General features: G+C 43.3%; 1 protein-coding gene across 1 annotated transcript in view; it reads right to left on the bottom strand.

Annotated features, from left to right (window-relative positions):
* LOC124718703 (leucine-rich repeat-containing protein 15-like) overlaps positions 1-25,254 on the bottom strand; it is a 214,901-nt gene that overhangs the window by 65,206 nt on the left and 124,441 nt on the right. Inside the window, exons 3-4 of the mRNA XM_047244324.1 lie at positions 19,308-19,739; positions 1,830-2,037 (exon numbers count right to left, since the gene is read on the bottom strand). Of these exons, the coding sequence (XP_047100280.1) occupies positions 1,830-2,037; positions 19,308-19,739 (640 nt within the window). The remainder of the gene's footprint in view (positions 1-1,829; positions 2,038-19,307; positions 19,740-25,254) is intronic.

Below are 25,254 nucleotides of genomic sequence, written 5' to 3'. Positions count from 1 at the left end.
ATTTGCGGATGTAACCAACTGATCTGCAGTTTAATTCCCGTTTTAAAGACAAATCCTTTCACTCTGAAAATCTGTATAGGATATGTATATAGTTTTGCCCAGGAAGAGTTTCTACGCCGGCCGGGGTGGCCGAGCGGTTCTAGGCGCTACAGTCTGGAACCGAGCTACCACTACGGTCGCAGGTTCGAATCCTGCCTCGGGCATGGATGTGTGTGATGTGCTTAGGTTAGTTAGGGTTAAGTAGTTCTAAGTTCTAGGGGACTGATGACCTCAGATGTTAAGTCCCATAGTGCTCAGAGCCATTTGGACCAAGAGTTTCTACATTGCTATAATGACATTATGAAAGCGCTGCAATATTTCGATCAACATGTGTGTGAAATACTTTTTGTCCATTATGGAACGAAATAAGTCATCTTTACCTGAGTGCGAAAATCTGTTAAATTGTCTACGTCTGTCTGTATGCCGACAGCTTATCCCAGATAAAAATCATCTCCTCAGAGTTGCAAAAATAAATAATATTCAAAATTTGTTTTGTTTGTGATCTGTGTTGTTGAGAAATGTGAAATATAAAACCAAATCCTACGCATTGCGACTGAATTGTCATCTAAATTCGGTGCATTCTCAGTTTTCCGCTCTCCCACCACCTCACTTTCAGATAGCTATAATGGTGGTGGGCGAAATGTGCAGCGGAGCTGAGCGCTGTCCCACTCAAGCCAGGTGACAGCTGGCGAGCTGAATTCCCGGCTACGCCTGCTGAGAGAAACGAATTCGTCTGTCATCGAGGCTGGGAGACCAAATAGCTTGTAAATAGATGACGAATTGTTGTAGGAGATTCTCTGAAGCTAAATCCTGAAAAAAGCCCCCAATTTTAGCCATCAAACAAGGGGTCGCTTCTAGATGGGAAGTGTTGGAAAGGAGATGTGATGGATGACTTTTCCCAAAAAAGATGACCTTTGGCATGAAAGATTATTGAAGTTAATTTTAGCGATGTTCGAGTGGAGAATAGGGAACATACTACTAGCATTTGCTGGCATACCAGCAGCTGCTTCCAATGGTGGAGTCCTCGATCCATCGAGGTTACAGTCGCTACGGCAAACCACATTCCTCCATCTAAGCAAACTAGGTGAAAGATGCTTTCTTCAGCCTGGAGTTGATGGGCCCTAATATTTGTAAATGGGAAGAGGTCGGGATCTATTAGTTTTGATTGCAACGGACACCCTGAACCATCATCTAGACACCAAAATCTATTAGAAACCAGACCTGACTTCTCGTACAATTCCATATTCCATATCTTTTACCTTTGCCGTCTCATATCATTCGTAAACGTCACTGGTGTGGCATCGAAGGTTAGGTGGAAAAAAATATCCAATGACACTATAAGAGGCAAAAATTCAGGTTGTTACCACTGGTGTGACAATTTTAATCATAGTTTCAAACTATTTTATGGTTTCCCTTCCCTTTCATCCATCTGTCCAGTCACCTGTTTTCCTTCTCCTCTCTCCCTATTTTACCCAGTTTCCTCTTTCACATTTTCCACTCTCTCTTCCACACCTGTCTCTCTCCCTCCTCTCTTTAGTTTTCCCTCCAGTCTCACTAACTCTCCTCTTTCTCATTCTCTCTCTTTCTCTGTTTCTATTCCTTCCTCCCACCCTCTCTCTCTCTCTCTCTCTCTCTCTCTCTCTCTCTCTCTCTCTCACTCACTCACTCACTGCAGAGTGAAATACTAATTTTCGATACTTATGTGTGAATAATTTCCCCATAAATCATGTAAGAACCGCGTTTACTTTCCTTGGCTAGCTGCTAGACAGTAAATTGATGCAACTCCTCACCTCTGTCAGACTGTTCTTGCCCAGCATCAGGGTCACGAGGTTGGGGTTGCTTCCGAAGGTCTTTGGTGGAAGCAAGGACAGGTGGTTATCTTCGAGGATGACCTCCTTGAGGCTCTTGAGGCCGGTGAACGTCCCAGGCTCCAATGACGTCAAAATGTTGCTGCGTAAGTCCACAGTCTCCAGCAGTGGCGTCGACGCAAAAGTCGAACTGGAAGCATGTAAATGTTCAAAGGATCCTTTATCAACATAGCACTGTATTATAATGGGATAGTATTGTAAGTCTCCATATGCAACCACCGTCAAACGTTTCCTAACTCTGCTCTGAACCTGTAGTTGTTCAGGCGCCATCTGCATCTTGCAGTAAGGCGCCGTGACAGCAAATACTGGATTTATAAATGAACATCCATGCTTCCGAATCTCATTCAAAAAACGCGACTGAGTCTCTATTTTGAGTTACAGTATGAACCATCAGTCAGGTACTGTGTATTAATAGACTAATATGGTATATACGCTACAATATATTACATACTATAGTATACCACATGCTTATTATATGCCACTTTACTTCGTTATCCTGTAACATACTGCGTACTGTACTACAACGAGGGTCGTTTGAAAAGTCCGTGCAAAAGTCTGAGAGATGGCACCACCGGCGCGTATCGAGGTCATGTTTAGTTAGTAGCATCTTTGGAAAGAACGCACACCAAGTTTCAGCCATATTGGTCTATTTCTTTGTGTTTGGCATTCGTGTGAATCAAGGAAATCGAATGATTGTCAAAAAATTGACGAAAAAGAATTTCGTGTGGTGATTAAACATTACTTTATGAAAGGCAAAACGCCTCAGGAGACTGAAGAGAGGCTTGATAAATATTACGGTGACTCTGCACCTTCGATTAGAACAGTTTATACGTGGTTTCAGAATTTTTGGAGTGGCCATATGGGCACAAGTTATGATGAACGTTCTGGACGCCCTGTGGAGGTTACGACTCCAGAAATCATTGATAAAATCCATGATATGGTGATGGATGAAAGAAAAAGGTGCCTGAGTTTGCTAGTTCTGTGGGTATCTCGATTGAACGGGTACATGATATTTTACATATACATTTGGACATGAGAAAGGTACCCGCGAGATGGGTTCCGCGATTGCTCATGCTTGACCAAAAACGGAATCGTGTGAAGTGTTGCAAGGATTGTTTGCAGCTGTTCAGGAAGGATCCGCAGGACTTTAAGCGTCGTTTCGTCACTATGGATGAAACATGGATACATTACTATACTCCTGAGACCAAACAACAACAATAAACAATGGGTTACCAAGCGAGAATCTTCACCAAAAAAGGCGAAGACCATTCCTTCGGCCGGAAAGGTTATGGCGACTGTCTTTTGGGATTCGTAAGGGATAATCCTCATAGACTATCTGTGAAATGGTAAAACTTATGCAGGTGCAGATTATTCATCGTTACTGGACCGTTTGAAAACCGAGCTGCAAGAAAAACGCCGGCGATTGGACCGCAAAAGAGTCCTTTTCCATCACGACAATGCATCAGCACACATCTCAGCAGTTGTGGTCGCAAAATTGATGGAAATAGGAATCCAGCTCGTTTCACATCCCCTCTATTCTCCAGAGTTGGCTCCCTCGGGATACAATTTGTTCCCCAATTTGAAGAAATGAATGGCGGGACAGAGATTTTCAGACTTGGACAATTCCTATTATTCGGAAGGTATCAACATATTAGAACAGCGTTGGATGAACTGTATAAGTCTAAACGGAGACTATGTCGAAAATAAAAAAGTTTTATCCCAAATAAGTAAGTAGGTTTTTTTTCACGGGCTTTTCAAATGCCCCTCGTATGTGCTACGTTCTAATATACTATACTACTATAGGTATTTATCTATACTACTATATAAAGACAAGTGGTCGTTTAAAATTATTACCAAAAATCTTGAAAGGTTCATGACGAAATTCACTTCTCATTTTTACACGTTACCCTAATGAACGGTAGGAGGGACATAGGCGGCATGAAAGTATATACATACATTGACGTGGAAAAGTCATGGGATAGTGATATGCACAGTCGTGTGCCATTCTCACCAATGTGAAGGTTGTGGATACGTTGCCAAACTGATGCACGTTTTCTGCATGTAATGTTCGGCAGACATATGTCCAATACGTTCAGAAAGACACCGTTTGCTGGTAGTAGCACTACGCTACATCATTTTAACAATGAGTTTCTGTTCCTCTACATGTTGTTGAAGTACTCAACGTAGGAAATGAAAATTAGGAACCATACCTCTTTCACGGAATGTGGTGAACTTTCTACGATGAGGTTTTCGACATGTCGGAAAGCTGCCCGCATTCTTCGACACTAACTGGACCACTCCCATCACAGAAACCGTTTACATATACCATATCTACACAATCTTCATTAGTATATATGTGTGTCATTTTAGCCAATTCATGTACAAACTCAGTTAAGTGATGCTGCTATCTGATACACACTCAGTCCTCGCACAACTACCTTCACAAAACATAATGGACAGCTGCTCGTTCAACGGGCCAGTTTACTGTCAGAAAGACGTCTCGAACGAAGACTTCAAAAGCAACGAAGTGTGTTGAGTTAGCATAAAACGTCTAAGAGCTTATGTTGGTAGGGCACATACGTGCGTGCCACTAGGCCAAAAACAAACATTCCCAACTGTCCACAATCTACATATGTAGTGTACCTAATAGATATTTGCCCATCCACTCATTACTCGCGCCCATTAAGGTGACGATTCCCGTAACTATATATACATATGAAGATAGTAACTGTACTCGAAAGAACAGATACCATTGATGACTGTGCAGCTTCTCTAGAATAAATGATAATTGAAACCCTCAGGTGCCCACAGATGAATAGCGCGACTGCTGGGACTTACCCCTTGCACGCTTTCCGTGAGACCCACATTCCCAACTGTCCAAAATCTACATATGTAATGTACCTAATAGATATTTGCCCATCCACTGTGTCCTCGGTGGCTCAGATGGATAGAGCGTCTGCTATGTAAGCAGGAGATCCCGGGTTCGACTCCAGGTCGGGGCACACATTTTCAGCTGTCCCCATCGAGGTATATTAACAACACCTGTCGGCAGCTGAGGGTTTCAATTAACTATCATTTACCCTAAAGAAGCTGCACGGTCATCAGTGGTATCTGTTCTTTCGAGAACAGTTACTATCTTCATATATATATATATATAGTTACGGGAATCGTCACCTTAGTGGGCGCGAGTAATGAGTGGATGGGCAAATATCTATTAGGTATACTACATATGTAGATTGTGGACAGTTGGGAATATGGGTCTCGCAGGAAGCGTGCAAGGGATAAGTCCCTGCAGTCGCGATATTCATCTGTGTCCTCGGTGGCTCAGGTGGATAGACCGTCTGCCAGGTAAGCAGGAGATCACGGGTTCGAGTAGAGGTTGGGGGCACACATTTTCTGCCGTCCCCATAGAGGTATAACAACAACAGCTGTCGGCAGCTAAAGGTTTTAAGTAATTATCACACATTAAATGTGTTTTACGTTGAAAACCATTCTGAATAGGGCATACGTCCATATGAAGAGTTTTGATTCTAATGAGAGTTCCTGTCAGACCCCTCACACTTGGAAACCCTGTATTCGCAAGGGTCGGAAATCGTCTACTGGGTTTCAAAAAGAAAACAGTCATTCGCAGCACGAAAGGTAGGACTGATTAAGCTGGCGTAATTAAGGTACATCAATTTGGCGTAAAGTGTGATTATTTGATGTTCTACATTTATGTGCTATGATAACACACTGGATCCAAATGCCCATGGGCGTGGCATAGCCAGCTGCTAAAAGCCACTTTTCTTACGCATTTTCACGCAAAGTTACTGTTACTCAGGTTCATGTAACTCATTTACATCTACATGTACATACATACACCGTAAACCACCGTAAGGAGAGTGACAGAGAGTACCCTGGTTTCTTTCCTGTTCCACTCGCAGAGCGACGGAAAACGACTGTCTGTCTGCCTCCGGATGAGCTTTAATTTCTCGTATCCTATCTGTCTGGTCCTTACGCGAAACGTATGTTCGCGGCTGCTGGATCGTTCTGCCGTCAGCTTCAAATGCTGGTTCCCTCAATTTCGTCAATAGTGTTCATTGAAAAGAATGTCGTCATCCCTTCAGGGATTCCCATCCGCGTTTCTGAAGCGTTCCGTAACACCAGCGTGTTGTTCGAACATACCGATAACAAATCTAGCAGCCCTCCTCTGAACTGCTTCGCTGTCTTCCTCCTATCCTACCTGGTACGGATCCCAAACACTCCGGCAGCATTCAAGAAGAGGTCGCACCAGTATCCTATACGCGGTCTCCTTTACAGGTGAACCACTCTTTCCCAAATTTCTCCCAACAAACCGAAGTCGACCACTCCTCTTCCCTACCACAATTCTCACATATTCGTTCCATTTCATACCGCTTTGCAGCGTTACGTCTAAATTTAAAAGATGTGACTGTGTCAATCAGGACACTACTAAAGCTGTATCTGGATATTAAACTTTTGTTTTTCCTACTAATCCGCACTAACTGAAATTTTTCTACACTTAAGAGCCAACAGCCATTCATTACATCAAATATAAATTTTGTCTAAGTCATCTTGCATCATCATACATTTACTTCGTATCATTAGTACACAAACACAGATTCCCGCCCACCCTGTCCGCCGAATCTTTTATGTATAAAGAGAATAATAGTGGTGCTATCACACTTCCCTAGGGCACCCTTGTCTCCGATGAACGCTCGCCGTAGAGGACAACATACTGTGTTCTATTACCTAAGAAGTCCTCGAGCCACTCACATATCTGGGATCCTGTTCGGAATGTTCTTGCCATTCGTTAAGGGGGAATGTAACGGAAAATGTAAACATTTATTTAAAAAATTATTACAGCCATATTTATTAATGTACTAATCTAAAATTTTGCATGTGTAAAACGAAAGAGCTGTGTTTTAACTGAAAAATATAGTAAAATATGCAGGATTAATACTTTTCCAGAAATTTGAATTTTTAATTTTTTATTTTCTTTTTTATAAAAAAACCATAACTCATATTCTAATCACGCAATTAATTAGAAAATCGTATTGTAGTGTCCTGAGAAGGTTATAAGACTAATAAACTACAGTCTTCACAATAAAAGGATGACAGCCAAAACCAGTTGCAGGATAAAATTTTTTTATTAAAATTCTTGACCAAGGTTTCGGTACATATAAATATACCTTCATCAGAAGTAAAACTTCTAAAATTACATCATGCTATGGAGAATAATAAAACAATTATGCCAAAGGCGTCGTCAATTGTTTTATTATTCTCCATTGCATGATGTAATTTTAGAAGTTTTACTTCTGATGAAGGTATATTTATATGTGCCGAAACCTTGGTCAAGAATTTTAATAAAAAAATTTTACCCTGCAACTGGTTTTGGCTGTCATCCTTTTATTGTGAAGAATTTTTACAGTTGCTGCTGCAGCCATGTTTAAAATCTTGATTAACTACAGTTATTAACTTATGGTACAGATTATATCATTAACAGAGTTTTTAATTTTGCACATCCAAAATTAATTTTTTTTCTACACACAATCATCAGAATATTAGAACCTAATTGCAGGATCTCGTTTTTTTTTTATTTTTATTAAAAATGAAATTCCTCCAGCTGTAGTTACGATTTTATATTTACTTGGCTACTAGTTTCGACGTTCCGTCAACCCCATCTTCATGCCCTATGGTCTATGTCAAGGAGATACATTAGCAGGCTTATTATTTAACGTAGCACTCGAGAAGGTGATTAGGGAAGCAGGCCTACAGACAAGGGGCACCATCTTCTACAAGTCAGTACAGATTTCAGCATCTGCAGATGACGTAGACATCACAGCACAGACAGTACCAGCACTGAAAGAAGCTTTTACAGCCTTAAGTCAACCAAGTAAGAAGATGGACCTTACGATAAATGAAGATAAAACTAAATACAAGGCATGTGGGAAAGCATATCAACCCAATACGCCGTCATCTTTCAGTGTGAATGGATAAACATTTGAAGCAGTTGGTAACTTCAAATATCTTGGATCAACAGCCACTTGGTTTAATGACATCTCAACTGAAATCAAGATTAGGCTGATATCAGCAAATAATGCAGATTTCGCCTTGAGTGGTTTATCCGAGTCAAGAACCTCAACCGCCCAAAACAATCACTATTTATAAAACCCTTGTTAGACCAGTTCTCACTTATGCTTCAGAAACATGGCCCTTACGGAAACCGACGCAGGGCTGCTCGACGGATTTGAAGGTTTTAAGGAGAATATTAGCCCTGTGTATGAGAGAGACCACTTGCCTCATAACTGCGTAAACACTGGATGACAGTTACTGAACTACATGAAATAAAATCGTCGTAGCTTCTGAAATGTTTGTGTTAGGACGCTCAAGCTGCGTATGATGAGAATTAGTATGCGGTGTATGGTTTGGTTTAGAGCCGAAGTCTACTTTCATTTTGGTGGGTTCGTCAATAAGCAAAACTGGCACATCTGGGGGACTGAGGACCATTATTTCGCGATCGAGAAGTCTCTTCGCTCTCAACGGGTGACTGTGTGGTGTGCGATGTAAAGCCGCGGAATAATCGGTGCGATATTCCTTGATGGCACGCTGACTACCGAAACAGTACGTGGAGATTTTGGAAGATGATTTCATCCCCGTTATGGAAAGTGACCTTGGTTTGAACAAGAAGTGGTTCATGCAATACGGAGCTCGACCCCATCGAAGCACAATTGTGTTCGATGTCCTGGAGGAGCAGTTTGGGGACCGCATTCTGGCTCTGGGATATCCAGAGGCCACTGGCATTGGCCCTCGATTGGCCGCCTATTTTGCGGATCTGAACACATGCGACTCGTTGCTGTGGGGCTACGTTAAAGACAAGGTGTACAGCAATAATTCCCAAACCATTGCTGAACGGAAAACAGCGATTCAGGAGGTCATCTACAGCATCAATGTTCTGACACTTCTGCGGGTGATGCAGAATTTTGCTATTCCTGTACGCCACATGATCGCCAATACTGGCAGTTATATCGAACATCTCATAACCTAAACCCGAATACCAGTAGTGACATATTAAGTTGAATAAAGTGCGTGCATGGCGTAGTTCGTAACTAATTAGCGTTTTTTTCATACAGTTCAATAATTGTCACGCTGTATATTAACAGTTATGACGATTACGCGTTTTTATATGCCAGCCGTTTATACTTAGATTTACAAAATTTCCGGGTGTTGTTGAGCGAGTTTCAAACATGTCACAACAGACGGTTCATCGTAAACCTAGGAGGGAAGCGAAGCCGATGGCGTATACAGAAAAATGGACTACCCCAAGGCAGTGTCCTCGCACCCACTCTTTTCAACATATATGTGAATGATCAACCAGTTGCACCATGGACTAGGATCTTTGCTTACGCGGATGATCTTGCAATAGAAATTAGCCTTACGAATGCCCTCAACGGTCTAACGCCATACTACGAAGCCAACTGCCTACACCCGAACGCAGCAAAAACATTATCCTGCCTATTCCATCTTCGAAACGGAGACGCCAAACATACCCTAAACATCATGTGGAACAACCAACGGATTGCGTTCAGCAGCACTCCTTGTTATTTAGGCGTCACCCTTGATCGCACACTTACTTACAGACATCATGTAGACAAGGTCAGAGGCAAACTATCAACAAGAAACAACCTCCTGAGTAAGCTCATCTCCACAAAATGGGGTGCCGACCCACATACTTGACGTACGTTTGCACTTGCACTCTGCTACTCGGTTGCTGAATACGCTGCCCCAGTTTGGGAAAGATCAGCGCATGCGAAACGAGTGGTCCTCTGCTGAACGATGCCTGTCGCATAATCACGGGATGCCTAAGACCCACCCCGGTTAGCCAACTTTATTTGCTTAGTGGCATAGCTCCACCCAACATCAGACGAGCTATAGGAAGCGAAGCAGGGTGCCTCAAGCAGCTGGCGACCAGCGCCATCCTCTCTTCGGACAAAACCCTCCACACACACGTCTAAAATCCAGACGGAGTTTGCTCACCTCAGTTCAACCGATCAAAACCTCAACACAAAAGGCCAGATTGTCAAAATGGAAAGCAACATTGCCTACGGGAGACCAGGCACCTCTAATCTCACCCAACGAACAACTGGCCTCTGGAAATGAACTAAAATGGCCATTATGGAGAACCCTCAGCCGCCTACGAACTGGGGTGGGCAGATGCAACGTAAACATGTGTAAATGGGGATACCGAGACGGGACGGACACGTGCCAGTGCGGACAGACCCAACAATGGACCACCTCCTGGAATGGAGCAACATGGGGGAAGTGTGCAGGAAAGAAGATCTGGCAAACGCTACGGCAGTGGCAGTTGAATGCGCTGAATTTTGGCGCGACGTGATATGATATATGAGGGCGGTTCAGAAAGTAACCTCCGATTGGTCACAGTGCGGGTTGTGGGGGGAGTAGCGACGCCATCTGTGCGTTCACGCACTCAACAGGTCAGTCGGCATCAAGCCGTGGTCGAGTGAACGTCGTACCTGCGCTAGTTTAGTTTTTGTGGCAGTTTGAAATGTGTGCTGCAATAGAAAACCCCGCCAAATGTGAAGTGCGTGCTGTCATAAGGTTTTTTACAGCCAAAGGATATTCTGCAGCAGCTATTCATCGTGAGCTTTGTGCCGTGTACGGACCAAGAGTTATGAGTGAAGGAGTTGTCCATGAATGGGTACGTTTATTTAAAAGTGGACGAGAAAACGTTCATGATGAAGAGAGGAGTGGTAGACCATCATTGGTGACTGACGAACTCGTTCAGACAGTTGATGCAAAAGTTCGTGAAAATCGACGTTTCTCAATGTCGGAGTTGTCTACTGGTTTTCCACAGATTTCTAAGACTCTCTTGTACGAGATAGTGACAGCAAGATTGGGTTACCGTAAGTTCTGTGCACGATGGGTGCCCAAAATTCTTACCGACCACCACAAAACTCAAAGAACGGCCTCTGCATTAGACTTTCTGTCACGTTATGAGGACGAAGGAGAACCATTGTTAAACAGAATCGTGACCGGTGACGAAACCTGGATTAAGTACGTGAACCCTGAGACAAAAGAACAATCAAAGATGTGGGCACATTCAAATTCGCCTACCAAACCAAGAAAAGCCTCGCAAGATTTTTCTGCCAGAAAACTGATGGCAACGGTGTTTTGGGATGCCAAAGGGGTGTTGTTGGTTGAATTCATGGAACGTGGTACGACCATTAATCAAGACGTGTACTGTGAAACAATAAAAAAGTTACGACGGGCTATACAGAACGAACGCCGTGGTATGCTGACTTCCGGTATCGTTTTTTTGCACGATAACGCCCGTCCTCACTCTGCTCGCAGAACAACGGCCCTTCTTGAGTCCTTCAAGTGGGACGTTATCAACCATCCACCTTACAGCCCAGACCTGGCGCCAAGTGATTATCACCTCTTCATGGATTTGAAGAAATGGCTCGGGTCACAGCGGTTTGATGACGACTAAGAGCTCAAAGATGCGGTCACAGGCTGGCTCCAGGCACAAGCGGGTGATTTTTATGCAGAAGGAATTTCAAAGCTTGTGAAGAGATACGATAAGTGCCTCAATCGCTGTGGAGACTATGTAGAAAAATAATGCAAAGATGTAGTTGTAAGATGTATATATTAAAATATTTTTATTTAATTTGGTGTATTTTTTTAAATCAACCGGAGGTTACTTTCTGAACGGCCCTCGTATATACTATGTTTGTCTTTATATTGTAATGTGACTCCCCATTTTGCGTTTGTTTTACTTATACATATGTGTATTGTATTTGTATTTGTGTGTATATGTAATATGTGGGTTGTCTATGGCTTGGACACGATTAAATAAATAAAAATAAACAAATGTGTGTTTTACGACAGTGTTACTGTGTAACGGAAACGGTATACGACTGGTGTAAGAAGTTGATACCTTTCCGCGACTTCGCTATTGGAAGCACGCCGCAAGTACGCATTGTCTCGTTTCTCGGCATGTGCGTAACCTGCAAGAAAGTGCTTCCTGTGTTTGCACCGGAGAATTTACGCTTCCGTCTTTTCTGTTGGCTTCGCACTACTGCGTACTGAACCGAAGCCTTTCTTCACCGAATGTCTGTGACATTACGATCCTCCATAGCGCTGTTGGCTTCGTGGAATCCTAAGCAAATCTGTGGTTGTGTGTGGTATCAGATAATAAGGTCTGGTGAAGTTGTGGAAAGACGTAATCAAAGTAACTACAGCCATCAACCTGAAAGTTGGTCAGCTTCATCACGGAAGATCTTGATGGCAATTCAAAAAGGTCTTAATTTTAAAAATTATAGCCATGCCTCAGGAATCATAGTCTCAGGAATCATGGTCTCAATAATGAAATGAGAACATTCTCTGTGCCACCACTTCTTTCAATAATGATTACTGGTATCGATCTGACTGACAGATTATTTCAGGTCAGGCACTGCAATGAGCAGTTCGTCCATAGTAGAACAGGGAATCAGCGATCATAAAGCGGTTACAGAATCGATGATTTCAGCCGTAAACAGAAATATTAAAAAAGGTAGGAAGATTTTAGTCTTTAGCAAAAGTGACAAAAAGCAGATTACGGAGTACATGATGGCTCAACACAAAAGTTTTACCTCAAGTACACATAGTGTTGAGGATCAATGGACAAAGTTCAGGTCCACCGTAGAATATGCATTAGATGAATATGTGCAAAGCACGATCGTAAGAGATGGAAAAGAGCCAACGTGGTACACAACAGAGTTAGAAAACTGCTACGGAGGCATAGGGAACTTCGCAGCAGACATAAACATAGCCAAAGCCTCGCAGACAAACAAAAATTATACGAAGCGAAATATAGTGTTAGGAGGGCAATGCGAGAGGCGTTCAACGAATTAGAAAGTAAAGTTCTATGTACTGACTTGGCAGAAAATCCTAAGAAATTTTGGTCTTATGTCAAAGCGGTAGGTGGATCGAAACAAAATGTCCAGACACTCTGTGACCAAAATGGTACTGAAACAGAGGATGACAGACTAAAGGCCGAAATGCTAAACATCTTTTTCCGATGCTGTTTCACAGAGGAAGACTGCACTGTAGTTCCTTCTCTAGATTGTCGCACAGATGACAAAATGGTGGATATCGAAATAGATGACGGGGGATAGAAAAACAAATAATATCGCTCAAAAGAGGAAAGGCCGCTGGACCTGATGGGATACCATTTCGATTTCACACAGGGTATGCGAAGGAACTTGCCCCCCTTCTTGCAGCGGTGTACCGTAGGTCCCTAGAAGAGCGTAGCGTTCCAAAAGATTGGTAAAGGGCACATCGAACGGATGTGCAGAACTATAGACCTATATCTCTAACGTCGATCAGTTGTAGAACTTTGGAACACGTATTATGTTCGAGTATAATGACTTTTCTGGAGACTTGAAATGTACTATGTAGGAATAAGCATGGGTTTCGAAAAAGACGATCGTGTGATACCCAGCTCGCGCTATTCGTCCACGAGACTTAGAGGGCCGTAGACACGGGTTCCCAGGTAGATGCCGTGTTTCTTGACTTCCGCAAGGCGTTTGATAGAGTTCCCCACAGTCGTTTAATAAACAAAGTAAGAGCATATTGACTGTCAGACCACTTGTGTGATTAGACTGAAGAGTTCTTAGATAACAGAACGCAGCATGTCAATGGGTAGAAGTAGAGTGATTTCAGGTGTGCCGCAGGGGAATGTCGTAGGACCGTTGCTATTCACAACATACATAAGTGACCTTGTGGGTGACATCGGCAGTTCACTGAGGCTTTCTGCGGATGATGCTTAGTATATCGAGAGGTTGTATCAATGGAAAACTGTACTGAAATGCAGGAAGATCTGCAACGAATAGACACACGGTGCAGGGAATGGCAATTGAATCTCTATGTAGACAAGTGTAATGTGCTGCGAATTCATAGAAAGGAAGATCCATTAGCATTTAGCAGTTAATTACATAAATTTTCTGGGAGTAGGCATTAGGAGTGATACGGAAAAGATAGAGAAGATCCAAAGAAGAGCAGCGCGTTTCGTTACAGGATCATTTAGTAATCGCGAAAGCGTTACGGAGATGATAGATAAACAGTGGAAGACTCTGCAGGAGAGACGCTCAGTAGTTCGATACGGACTTTTGTTGAAATTTCGAGAACATACCTTCACCGAGAAGTCAAATGGTTCAGATGGCTTTGAGCACTATGGGACTTAACTGCTGTGGTCATCAGTCCTCTATAACTTAAAACTACTTAAACCTAACTAACCTAAGAGCATCACACACATCCATGCCCGAGGCAGGATTCGAACCTGCGACCGTAGCGGTCGTGCGGTTCCAGACTGTAGTGCCTGTAGTACCTAGAACCACTCGGCGACTCCGGCCGGATCACCGAGGAGTCAAACAGTATGTTGCTCTCTCCTACGTATATCTTGCGAAGAGACCATGAGGATAAAATCAGAGAAATTAAAGCTCACACAGAGGCATAGCGACAGTCTTGTTTTCCACGACCAATACGAGACTGGAATAGAAGGGAGAACCTATAGAGGTACTCAAGGTACCCTCCACCACACACCGTCAGGTGGCTTGTGGAGTATGCATGTAATTGTAGCTGAAGGTAATTGATAGCAAGTTTCGGGTAACAGAATTAATACTTCCATTGACTAAGAATGCAAAAGGAAATGTACTGTTAACCTCAGAAGAGAGGGGAAAGTATACGTTGCAGATATCTACGAGAGGAAGCGTTTGTCTGATGACGTAACAGAAGAATATAGGAGATCCAGTATAAGAAATCTGCAGATTTTCGGGAAACATGCCATTAAAAATGGAGAAGGTATAGGTAACATTCCTTCGGAATTTCTGAAGTTATTGGGTGAAGTAGGAAGCAAACGAGTCGGTTTGTTGAGTCTATGAGTCTGGAGAGTTATCGTAAGACTTTCGGAAAATTTTATAATCGTCGTATTTCCGAAGGTGGCAATGGCAATAAGTGTTAGAATTATCGGACAATTGTCTTAAAAGCTTACGCATCCAATCGGCTGGCAAGAATGTTGTAGAGAGGTATCGAACTAGTAAATATACAGAATATTTAGAAATTAGTTACGCAAAAGCAACCTTTATTTGTGAGAAAGGTAAATAACTTACCAAAATGTTTGACACAACACTGAACGTAGTATAAGTGTATCTTGAAGATATATTTACAATAGTACAATGTGGCTACCTCTTGCAACACAACAAATGTCCCGCGTGTAATCAGTTTCCTCTCAAATACTATGAAGCAACTGCTTGTGCTGTTATCTGTCGCCGCATTTCGTCGACGCTTCCCGGGAGCGGGGTAACAAACACACTGTCTTAGTGTAACCGCACTGAGGTTAAATCAGGCGATGCCGGTGGCCAGGATATTGCTACACCACGTCCAATTAAAGTCGGCACATTCCTGCAGAAATGTACGACAACTTCACGTTGACGATATGGTGGAAAATAAATTCTGTGCCCATATCATGTTGTAACAGGGCATTAACTTAAGTTCAGGGGCCGGCCGCTGTGACCGAGCGGTTCTAGGCGCTTCAGTCCAGAACCACGCGGCTGTTACAGTCGCAGGTTCGAATCTCCTGCCTCGGGCATGGATGTGTGTGGTGTCTTTAGTTAGGTTTAAGTACTAAGTCTAGGGGACTGATGACCACAGATGTTAAGTCCCATAGTGTTTAGAGCCATTTGCACCATTTGAAAGTTCAAGCACGTTACAGCTGACTGGGCAAAATAAGAGACTGCTGGCCAACCCTGACCCGGCGTCCTGTGGGACACACAGCCAGTTTCGGTGAAAAGGTCTTACCAATTAATAAGAGCATATCTTTGAGGCGGTGTCTTGTTATATTTACTCCAGAATTGTCTCTGGCCTGTACCAGCAGGTTTGGATTCATGAAACCATAAATAACTATGCGCACGCTTTCCACAGTTATACAACTGTCGAAATAATTCAATGCGCTTGTCCTCTAACAGACATGTCATAATTTAATTGGTTTGGGAACAAGCTTGACTAAAAGACATAGTCTTCATGAAAGCGAAATGTACAGATATTAATTTTGAACTGTCAGTACTTTTATGTCCTGTATCAGAAGGAAAGTCAATTAAATATTGTCTTAAGTTTGTGAGTTGTGTATGTGATTGATTGGTCAAGTCCCCGAAGTGATTTAAATTGAAATAAAAAAAGTATTTATTTATATCTGTGTATTTTTAGTGTGTACTATAGAGTACGTCCATTATCTTTCTAGATTACTTGATTTATCTTGAGAATTTAATTTCGTTTTTGTGTACTTTTCATTCTCTGTTCCAAGAAGTGGAGTAGGCTGTTTGAGATATGGCCCATTTTATATTCTACGTTCATTTCTATCAGTCTGTCGACGAACTGGTAGTGGGGCAGAGGGCTTCCTGTATGGGAGAGAATAAACCATTCCGGCATTTGCATTGCAACCAAGGGAAACCCGCTGAAAATCTTGGTGAGTACCAACGGTTTCGACACGAAACGTAAACTCTGTCCACAAGCTTCGGCGGGTCTATCAGTACCGACCAACCGCCATGTCATCCTTCGCCAATAGCGTTCTTTGATGTGGTATGGAGGGCCACTCTCCCTGCCATTGTAAGTTTTCGTAACCTATACCACTGCAGCTCGGTCGAGTAGCTCATCAATCGGGCTAACAGAGTTTAGTGCACCCCTTAACAGTCCTCCTACCAACGAAAAATCCCAGGCAGTGTCGGGAATCGAATCCAGGTCCAGGGAATGGCAGCCAGCTGTGCAGACCACTGGGTTATGGAGGCGGGATTGGACATATGTTAGTTAATTTCAGGGACAATGTTGTTCTCTGACCAAGACAGAAATGAAAATATTGTTTGCTTTTGTATGTGTGAGGTAGATAGATAATATAAGGGTCACTACAAAAGAAATGTGCACTATTTTTTTTTAAGAACTCCATCTTCTATTCTACATGTCTGAAAGTCTTACAGCGTGTAGATACATCCTTTAGGAACAATATTTTCATTTGTCCACATAATTTTCATCTCTCTCAACTGCCTTACGCCAACTTGGAACCAGCGCCTGTATACCCGCACGGTAAAATTCTGGACCAACCTGCTGGATCCACTGTTTGGCATCGTGCACAAGGGAGTCATCATCTTCAAACCTTGTTCCACGAAGAGAGTCTTTCCCAAAGAGATGAGAGTCACATGGGGCCAGGGCAGGACTGTAAGGCGGGTGTTTCAGTGTTGTCCATCCGAGTTTTGCAACCGCTTCCATGGTTTTTTGACTGATATGTCGCCATTCATTGTCGTGCAACAGCAAAATATCCTGCTTTTGCCGATGTGGTCGAACACGACTCAGTGTAGCTTGAAGTTTCCTCATTGTCGTCACATCTGCATCGGAATTTAATGGTGGTTCCACTTGGCATGATGTCCACAAGCAAGAGTCCTTCGGAATCGAAAAACGCCGTAGCCATAACTTTTCCAGCAGAAGGTGTGTGTTTCTTTTTTTTTTTTTTTCCTTGGGTGAATTTGCATGATGCCACTCCACTGATTGCCTCTTCGTCTCTGGTGAAAAATGATGGAGCCATGTTTCATCACCTATCACAATTTCATCTCCACCATTCTCGTACTGTTCCACAAGCTCGCTGCATACTGTTTTTCTTGTTTCTTCGTGAGCCACTGTCCACATCCTGGAAACTCGCCTGACACAAATCTTTTTTAACGCCAACACTTTCAGTATTCTGCAAACACTTCCTTCCCCTATCCCAACGTAGCGTGACAATTCGTTCACTGTGATGCGTCTGTCAGCAGTCACCAATTCGTTACCTCTCTGCACATTGTCTGGAGTGTTTGCAGTACGAGGCCTGCGGCTGCGAGGACAGGCCATGCCCGCGTTCATCACGTAACCTGCTTGGCCACCAACTAACTGTACTGAGATCGACAGCAGCATCTCCATACACCTTTTTCAACCTCTTGTGGTTATTTCCGACTGTCTCGGTTTCGCAGCACAGGAATCCTAGGACAGCACGTTGCTTCTGACGAACGTCAAGTGTAGCAGCCATCTTGAAGACATGCTGTGACGGTGCCACTCACGGGAACAGGTTGAACTAAGTTTGAAAACAAGCGGGAAGGATGTATCTACACACTGTAAAACTTTCACACATGCAGAATGAAAACTGTATTTTTACAAAAATAGTTTCCATTTCTTTTCGAATGACCCTCGTAGATAGACAGAGAGAGAGAGACACAGAGGGAGAGAGAGACACACAGAGGGAGAGAGAGACACACAGAGGGAGAGAGAGAGACACAGAGGGAGAGAGAGAGAGACAGAGGGAGAGAGAGAGAGACAGGGGGAGAGAGAGAGAGAGACAGGGGGAGAGAGAGAGAGACAGAGGGAGAGAGAGAGAGACAGAGGGAGAGAGAGAGAGACAGAGGGAGAGAGAGAGAGAGAGACAGAGGGAGAGAGAGAGAGAGAGAGACACAGAGGGAGAGAGAGAGAGAGACAGAGGGAGAGAGAGAGAGAGAGAGACAGAGGGGGAGAGAGAGAGAGAGACAGAGGGAGAGACAGAGGGGGAGAGAGAGAGAGACAGAGGGGGAGAGAGAGAGAGACAGAGGGGGGGAGAGAGAGAGACAGAGGGAGAGAGAGAGAGAGAGAGAGACAGAGAGAGAGAGAGACAGAGGGAGAGAGAGAGAGAGGGAGAGAGAAAGAGAGAGAGGGAGAGACAGAGGGAGAGAGGGAGAGACAGAGGGAGGGAGAGAGAGAGAGAGAGAGAGAGAGAGAGAGAGAGAGAGAGAGTGAAATATGGTGGGGTGGGATTATTTACAAATTTCAGTCCCTTCTTGTGAGAGCACAACGGGTCATCGTAGAACGCCATTAGTTTCACCCGTATATCCCAGTGGCGTGAGGAGAATAGTTCCCAGTTCTTAATATATGGTAGTGGATTTCCAGTTCTGTCATTCATTTGACAACCAAACGACACATGTTGAACACTTTAGTTGGAACCAGGGTATTAGGAACATATTCAGTTTATTTTCAGTTTAGTTTCTGGTGAATCTTCTTGGTTGTATGGCCATAGTCCGTTGACCTGTTTAGTTTCTGGCTCCAGAGCTGTGCTGGGTATCTTCAAAGGGCTCCTGGTTCCTCGGAGTGTAACTGATGCAGCAGAACCAGGAGTTCCTCTGAAAATATCTAGCACAGCTCTGAAGATTTTCGTGGACCACGGCCATACAATCCAGAACACTCATCAACAATGGAGACAACCAACCATGAAAGCCTTCATTGTCGTCATTGTGTGACAGAATGGATAATTGTCTCAAGTTTGCAGTTGCAGTGCAATTCCTGGTTAACCAGCGAGTTTCTTACTTGTCTAGCTCAGCGATGAGATTGTTGGCGGCACGCAGCACCCTGAGCTGGGCCAGGTTGTCGAAGAGCCGGGGCGGCAGCGCGGACAGCTGATTCCAGCCGACCTGGAGGACTTCCAGCGCGGGGCTGCCGTCGAGCAGGTCCTCTGGAAGGTCGACTAGCGAGTTCCAGTCCAGCGACAGGACGCGCAGTGCCGTCAAGTTAACCAGCGGGCCTCCAGACACGTCACGGATGGCGTTCCGCTCCAGCCGTAGCTCCGTCACCTTGTCTGCGGGCTGGTCTGAGAGGTCTGGCACGGCCGTCAGGTTGCGCGAGTCGCACTGCATCGTACCCTCCTGCAGCACGCAGGGGAACACCGCCAGCGTCAGTGCCGGCAGGCTGAGCAGCAGGGTGGAGACCACAACCAGCGGTGGCGGTCCCAGGCGGCACCTCCTGCAAAGCGATACAGGCTGTGGATAACGTCTAGTAAGTTTCCCAATGGCATACGGTGAAGGTGAGCCGTGTGTCAGCTCTCAACATCTATCGCGCTGTTAAGATTGTTCCGAGTTCTTCCATTCCATCGTTAACTGATCCTTTCATATTTATCTACATCTACATGATTGCTCTGCAATTCACATTTAAGTGCTTGGCAGAGGGTTCATCGAACCACAATCATACTATCTCTGTACCACTCCACTCCCGAACAGCGCGCGGGAAAAACGAACACCTAAATCTTTCTAATCGAGCTCTGATTTCTCTTATTTTATGTTGGTGATCATTCCTACCTACGTAGGTTGGGCTCAATAAAATATTTTCGCATTCGGAAGAGAAAGTTGGTGACTGAAGTTTCGTAAATAGATCTCACCGCGACGAAAAACGTCTTTGCTTTAATGACTTCCATCCCCGCTCGCGTATCATATCTGCCACAATCTCTCCCCTATTACGTGATAATACAAAACGAGCTGCCCTTTTTTGCACCCTTTCGATGTCCTCCGTCAATCCCACCTGGTAAAGCTGAGTGTCCTGCCAATGAAACGCAACCTTTGGCTCCCCTTCCCCACAATATTATCTGTGTGGTCAGTCCAACTAAAGTTGTTCGTAATTTTAACACCCAGGTACTTAGTTGAACTGCAGCCTTGAGAATTGTACTATTTATCGAGTAATCGAATTCCAACGGATTTCTTTTGGAACTCATGTGGATCACCTCACACTTTTCGTTATTTAGCGTCAACTGCCACCTGCCACACCATACAGCAACCTTTTCTAAATCGCTTTGCAACTGATACTGGTCTTCGGATGACCTTACTAGACGGTAAATTACAGCATCATCTGCGAACAACCTAAGAGAACTGCTCAGATTGTCACCCAGTTCATTTATATAGATCAGGAACAGCAGAGGTCCCAGGACGCTTTCCTGGGGAACACCTGATATCACTTCAGTTTTACTCGATGATTTGCCGTCTATTACTACGAACTGCGACCTTCCTGACAGGAAATCACGAATCCAGTCGCACAACTGAGACGATGCCCCATAGACCCGCAGCTTGACTAGAAGTCGCTTTTGAGGAACGGTGTAAAAGGCTTTCCGGAAATCTAGAAATACGGAATCAACTTGAGATCCCCTGTCGATAGCGGCCATTACTTCGTCCGAATAAAGAGCAAGCTGCGTTGCACAAGAACGATGTTTTCTGAAAACATGCTGATTACGTATCAATAGATCGTTCCCTTCGAGGTGATTCATAATGTTTGAATACAGTATATGCTCCAAAACCCTACTGCAAACCGATGTCAATGATATAGGTCTGTAGTTCGACGAATTACTCCTACTACCCTTCTTAAACATTGGTGCGACCTGCGCAATTTTCCAGTCTGTAGGTACAGATCTTACGGAAATTCAACAGAAGCCTCGGAAACTGGATGGAAAGCATGTATCACGACCCCGGCAAAGGAAACGGATAAAGGATCTAACAGTAGCATCGTGGAATGTGAGGACAATGCTTCAGCCTGGAAAAATGAAAGAAATAGCCAATGAAATTTTAAAATTCAAATATGATATCGTAGGGCTACAGGAAATAAGATGGCAGGGGAATGGGCAGATAGATAAACCTGAGTACTCATTGGTATATAGTGGCCCAGAAGAAAGAACAGGCCAACTTGGAACAGGGTTTATAATAACTAGGGAAGTTAGGAAAAGCCTTCTAGAATTTGAACCTATAAATGAAAGGATGTGCAGACTCAGACTAAAAGGTAAATTTAGGAATATATCAATAGTTAATGCACATGCACCAACAGAGGAAAAAGAGGATATAATTAAAGAACAGTTCTACGAAGACTTGGAAAAAGTATGCTGTGCAGTACCTAAATATGACCTGATGCTAGTAATAGGAGATTTTAATGCAAAAATAGGGAGGAATGAACATCCGTATGGAGTTTCTGGAAAATATTCACTACATGAAGAAAACAATGAGAATGGAGACTTACTATGCCAATTCGCAGCAAGGAATAATATGATTATTAAAAGTACCTGCTTTCCACATAAAAGGATCCATCTGGGTACTTGGAAGTCTGCAGCCAATGGAGTAGTCAATCAGATTGACCATATTTTAGTGATTGCACGCCACTCCACGTCAGTTACGGATGTACGGAGCTGCAGAGGACCAAACTGTGATTCAGACCACTTTTTGATAAAATCAGTCTTGAGAGAGAAACTGTCACTAACAAAGGGCAACAGAATGGGAAAGATAATGAAATGGAATACAGACAAACTGAACAGCCCTGATGAAGTAAAAAAATACCAAGTAACACTAAGCACAAAGTTGAGCAATGAAGAGACCACAGTAGGAGTAGATGAAAGGTGAAACAGGTTTGAAAAAGCCATTAAGGATGCTGCAGAGGAAATAATAGGCATAAGAAGGAACAGAAGAATCCAGGAGTGGTTTGATGAAGATTGCAGGTCAGCAATAGAGGAAAAGAACAGGGCAAGAACAAAAGTGTTACAGAGAGAAACCAGAAATAATGTGGAACAATATAGAGAATTAAGGAGAAGAGCTAACAGACTGTGCAAGAGAAAGAAAAGAGAGTGGAATAAGAAGAAATTTCAAGAACTGGAAGAACTAAAGGAACAGAGTGAAATAAGAAAGTTCTATCATGCCATAGGCAAAATGAAGAATAGATTCCAACCAAAAACAACGGCCTGCTCCAGTAAAGATGGGAAAATGATAAGGGAGGAAGAACAGATAGTGGGAAGATGGGCAGAGTATTTCAAAGATACACTAAGCACCAGCCTAGAAGATGAAGAGACCTCTGCACAGGAGGGAAGAGTGGAGCTGGAAGTAGACAATGAAACCAATGAGGCAAGAAAACCAACACTACAAGAGGTCTCCCAGGCTGTGCACAAGTCAAAAAACAATCGAGCCCCTGGGGAAGACAGCATAATTGCTGAATTAATAAAAACTGGTGGTGGGGCTGTAATAAAGGAACTGCACACACTAATATCAGATATATGGGAAACAGAAACTATGCCAGATAATTGGAAAATTGGAATAATAGTCCCCATTTATAAAAAAGGGGACAGAACAGCATGTGAAAACTATAGAGGTGTAACACTCCTAAGTACAGCTTATAAGATCTTCACAAGTATATTAAACGAAAGGATACAGAAGTGTGCAGAAGGCATACTAGGGGAATATCAGTGTGGCCTTCGACCAGGCAGAGGAACAACTGATCAAATATTTGTGATAAGGCAAATGATGGAAAAGTTCTATGAATATGATATAGATCTGCATTTCTTATTCATCGATTTCAAACAAGCCTTTGACAGCATAAATCGGCAGGAACTATACAGAGTACTGAAAGAAGTTGGAATATGTGCTAAATTAATAAGACTAATCAGAATGACAATGACAGAGACAAGAGCAAAAGTAAAGGTCCTTAGCAGAACAAGTGATAGCTTTGACTTTAATAAAGGTGTGAAGCAAGGGGATAGTCTCTCCACTGTCCTATTCAACATAGCCCTGCATAGTGCAGTAAATAAAATCAACAAAAGAGGCACCATATTTATGAAAACTAGCCAGATATGTGCATACGCTGATGACATTGCTATAGTGGGAAGAAATACCAATACACTCATAGAAACATACCGGGCAATGGAAACAGAAGCCTTAAAAATTGGCCTCATAGTAAATGAAAACAAAACAAAATATATGGTAATGTCACAATCTGAGGCCAGAAGAACCCCTAAAAACCTAAACATCAATGGGAAATGCTTCAATGGAGTGTCCTCTTTTAATTACTTGGGAGCCCTAATAACAAATGATAACAGTATTGGAAAGGCTATAAGAGAAAGAATACAGGCAGGAAACAGAGCTTACTTTGCAAATATGCAGCTTTTCAAAAATAGCCTTGTTACAAGAAAAACTAAACTGCTAATATATAATTCCCTAGTCCGCCCAGTTATCACATACGGCTCAGAGGTATGGACATTGACAGAACACGATAAAAATGCTCTAAGAAGCACTGAGCGGAAAATACTACGCAAAATCTATGGGCCAATAACGGAGGAAGAAGGCTGGAGAATACGCTACAATGCCGAATTACAAGAGTTAATACAAGGCAGGGACATAGTAAAATTTGTGAAATCACAGCGAATACGATGGCTAGGACACTTGGAGAGAATGGCAGAGGATAGAATTCCAAAGAAAATGATGAAAGGTATGATCCATTCAGTTAGGCGAAAAGGGAGACCTAGAAGAAGATGGGTCGATGAGGTAATAATGGATATCACCAATATGGGAGTCCGGGGGTGGAAAAGAGCAGCAAATAACCGAGAAGTGTGGAGGAAGATTGTTGAAGAAGCCAAGGCTCACCAAGGGCTGTAGAGCTACTGAAGAAGAAGAAGAAGAGGTACAGATCTATCGGTGAGCGAGCGTTGTATATGATTGCTAAGTAGGGAGCTATTGTATCAGCGTAATCTGAAAGGAACCTAATCGGTATACAATCTGGACCTGAAGACTTGCCCGTATCAAGCGATTTGAGTTGCTTCGCAACCCTAAGGTATCTACTTCTAAGAAAACTCATGCTAGCAGCTGTTCGTGTTTCAAATTCTGGAATATTCCATTCGTCTTCCCTGGTGAAGGAATTTCGTTATGCTGCATACGATTCTGTTGAGATTCCCCTTCTGGCGGCGTGTCTGGTCTTACCGATCTTAGAGCCGTTGCTTCCTGTTAGCCTTGTGTAAGGGAGTAAGATCTTTGGGGGGATGGCCCGTTGGTTGCGTAGTGGTGACGAGTCGGTCGGTCGGTTTTTAAAATCGGGAATTAGAGAATCGGGAATGAGGCCGCGGCGTGGCGTGGCGGTGGAGAGTTGGCTGTTGTTCCGAGAAGCCGCGTGGTCTATCCTGGCGGTGCGAGACGAGTGGGACTACAGAGCCTGTATACAGAGAGAGTGGACATAGGTGAAGTTGCCAGTGATTGGTTGATTAGCTTTGGCGCCATTTTTCTGCCAAACGTCTCTCGCGCTTCCTATGTTCGCCGTGCTTTTGAGTTGAATTGAAGTTGAGAGGACTTTTGGAAACAAAAGGTATTAGAATTATTGAGAGACTTGTTATGCGTTGTGCATGCATGTTCGATTTAGTTGTGTATCGTTTTTAGTACGTAATTAGCGTTTTGAATTTGGCAAAATTTGTAACTTCTTCTTGCAGTCTGAAATGCCCAGTCAGGAAGGAATGTGTAACTCTTGTAATAAAGTCCAGGTACAACTTCCTTAATGGTATATATTATCCGAAATATTTATTTAGTTACGCCTATAAAAATGTTTGGGTCTTCACTTTGCTCAGAAAACTCTGATTTTAAAGTGTCAGTTTTTTAAAATATTTTTAATCACGCAAAACAGGTAGGCCTGTTACTGCATTTTAAGCTCTTATTTCTTTAACAGTTCGTGCATACTGGCAGCATCACAAGTTTTTCTGAAG

The sequence above is a fragment of the Schistocerca piceifrons genome, chromosome 10, assembly GCF_021461385.2.
Source record: "Schistocerca piceifrons isolate TAMUIC-IGC-003096 chromosome 10, iqSchPice1.1, whole genome shotgun sequence".
In the NCBI taxonomy this organism is placed as follows: domain Eukaryota; kingdom Metazoa; phylum Arthropoda; class Insecta; order Orthoptera; family Acrididae; genus Schistocerca; species Schistocerca piceifrons.
This window is presented reverse-complemented; position numbering and strand designations above follow the sequence as displayed.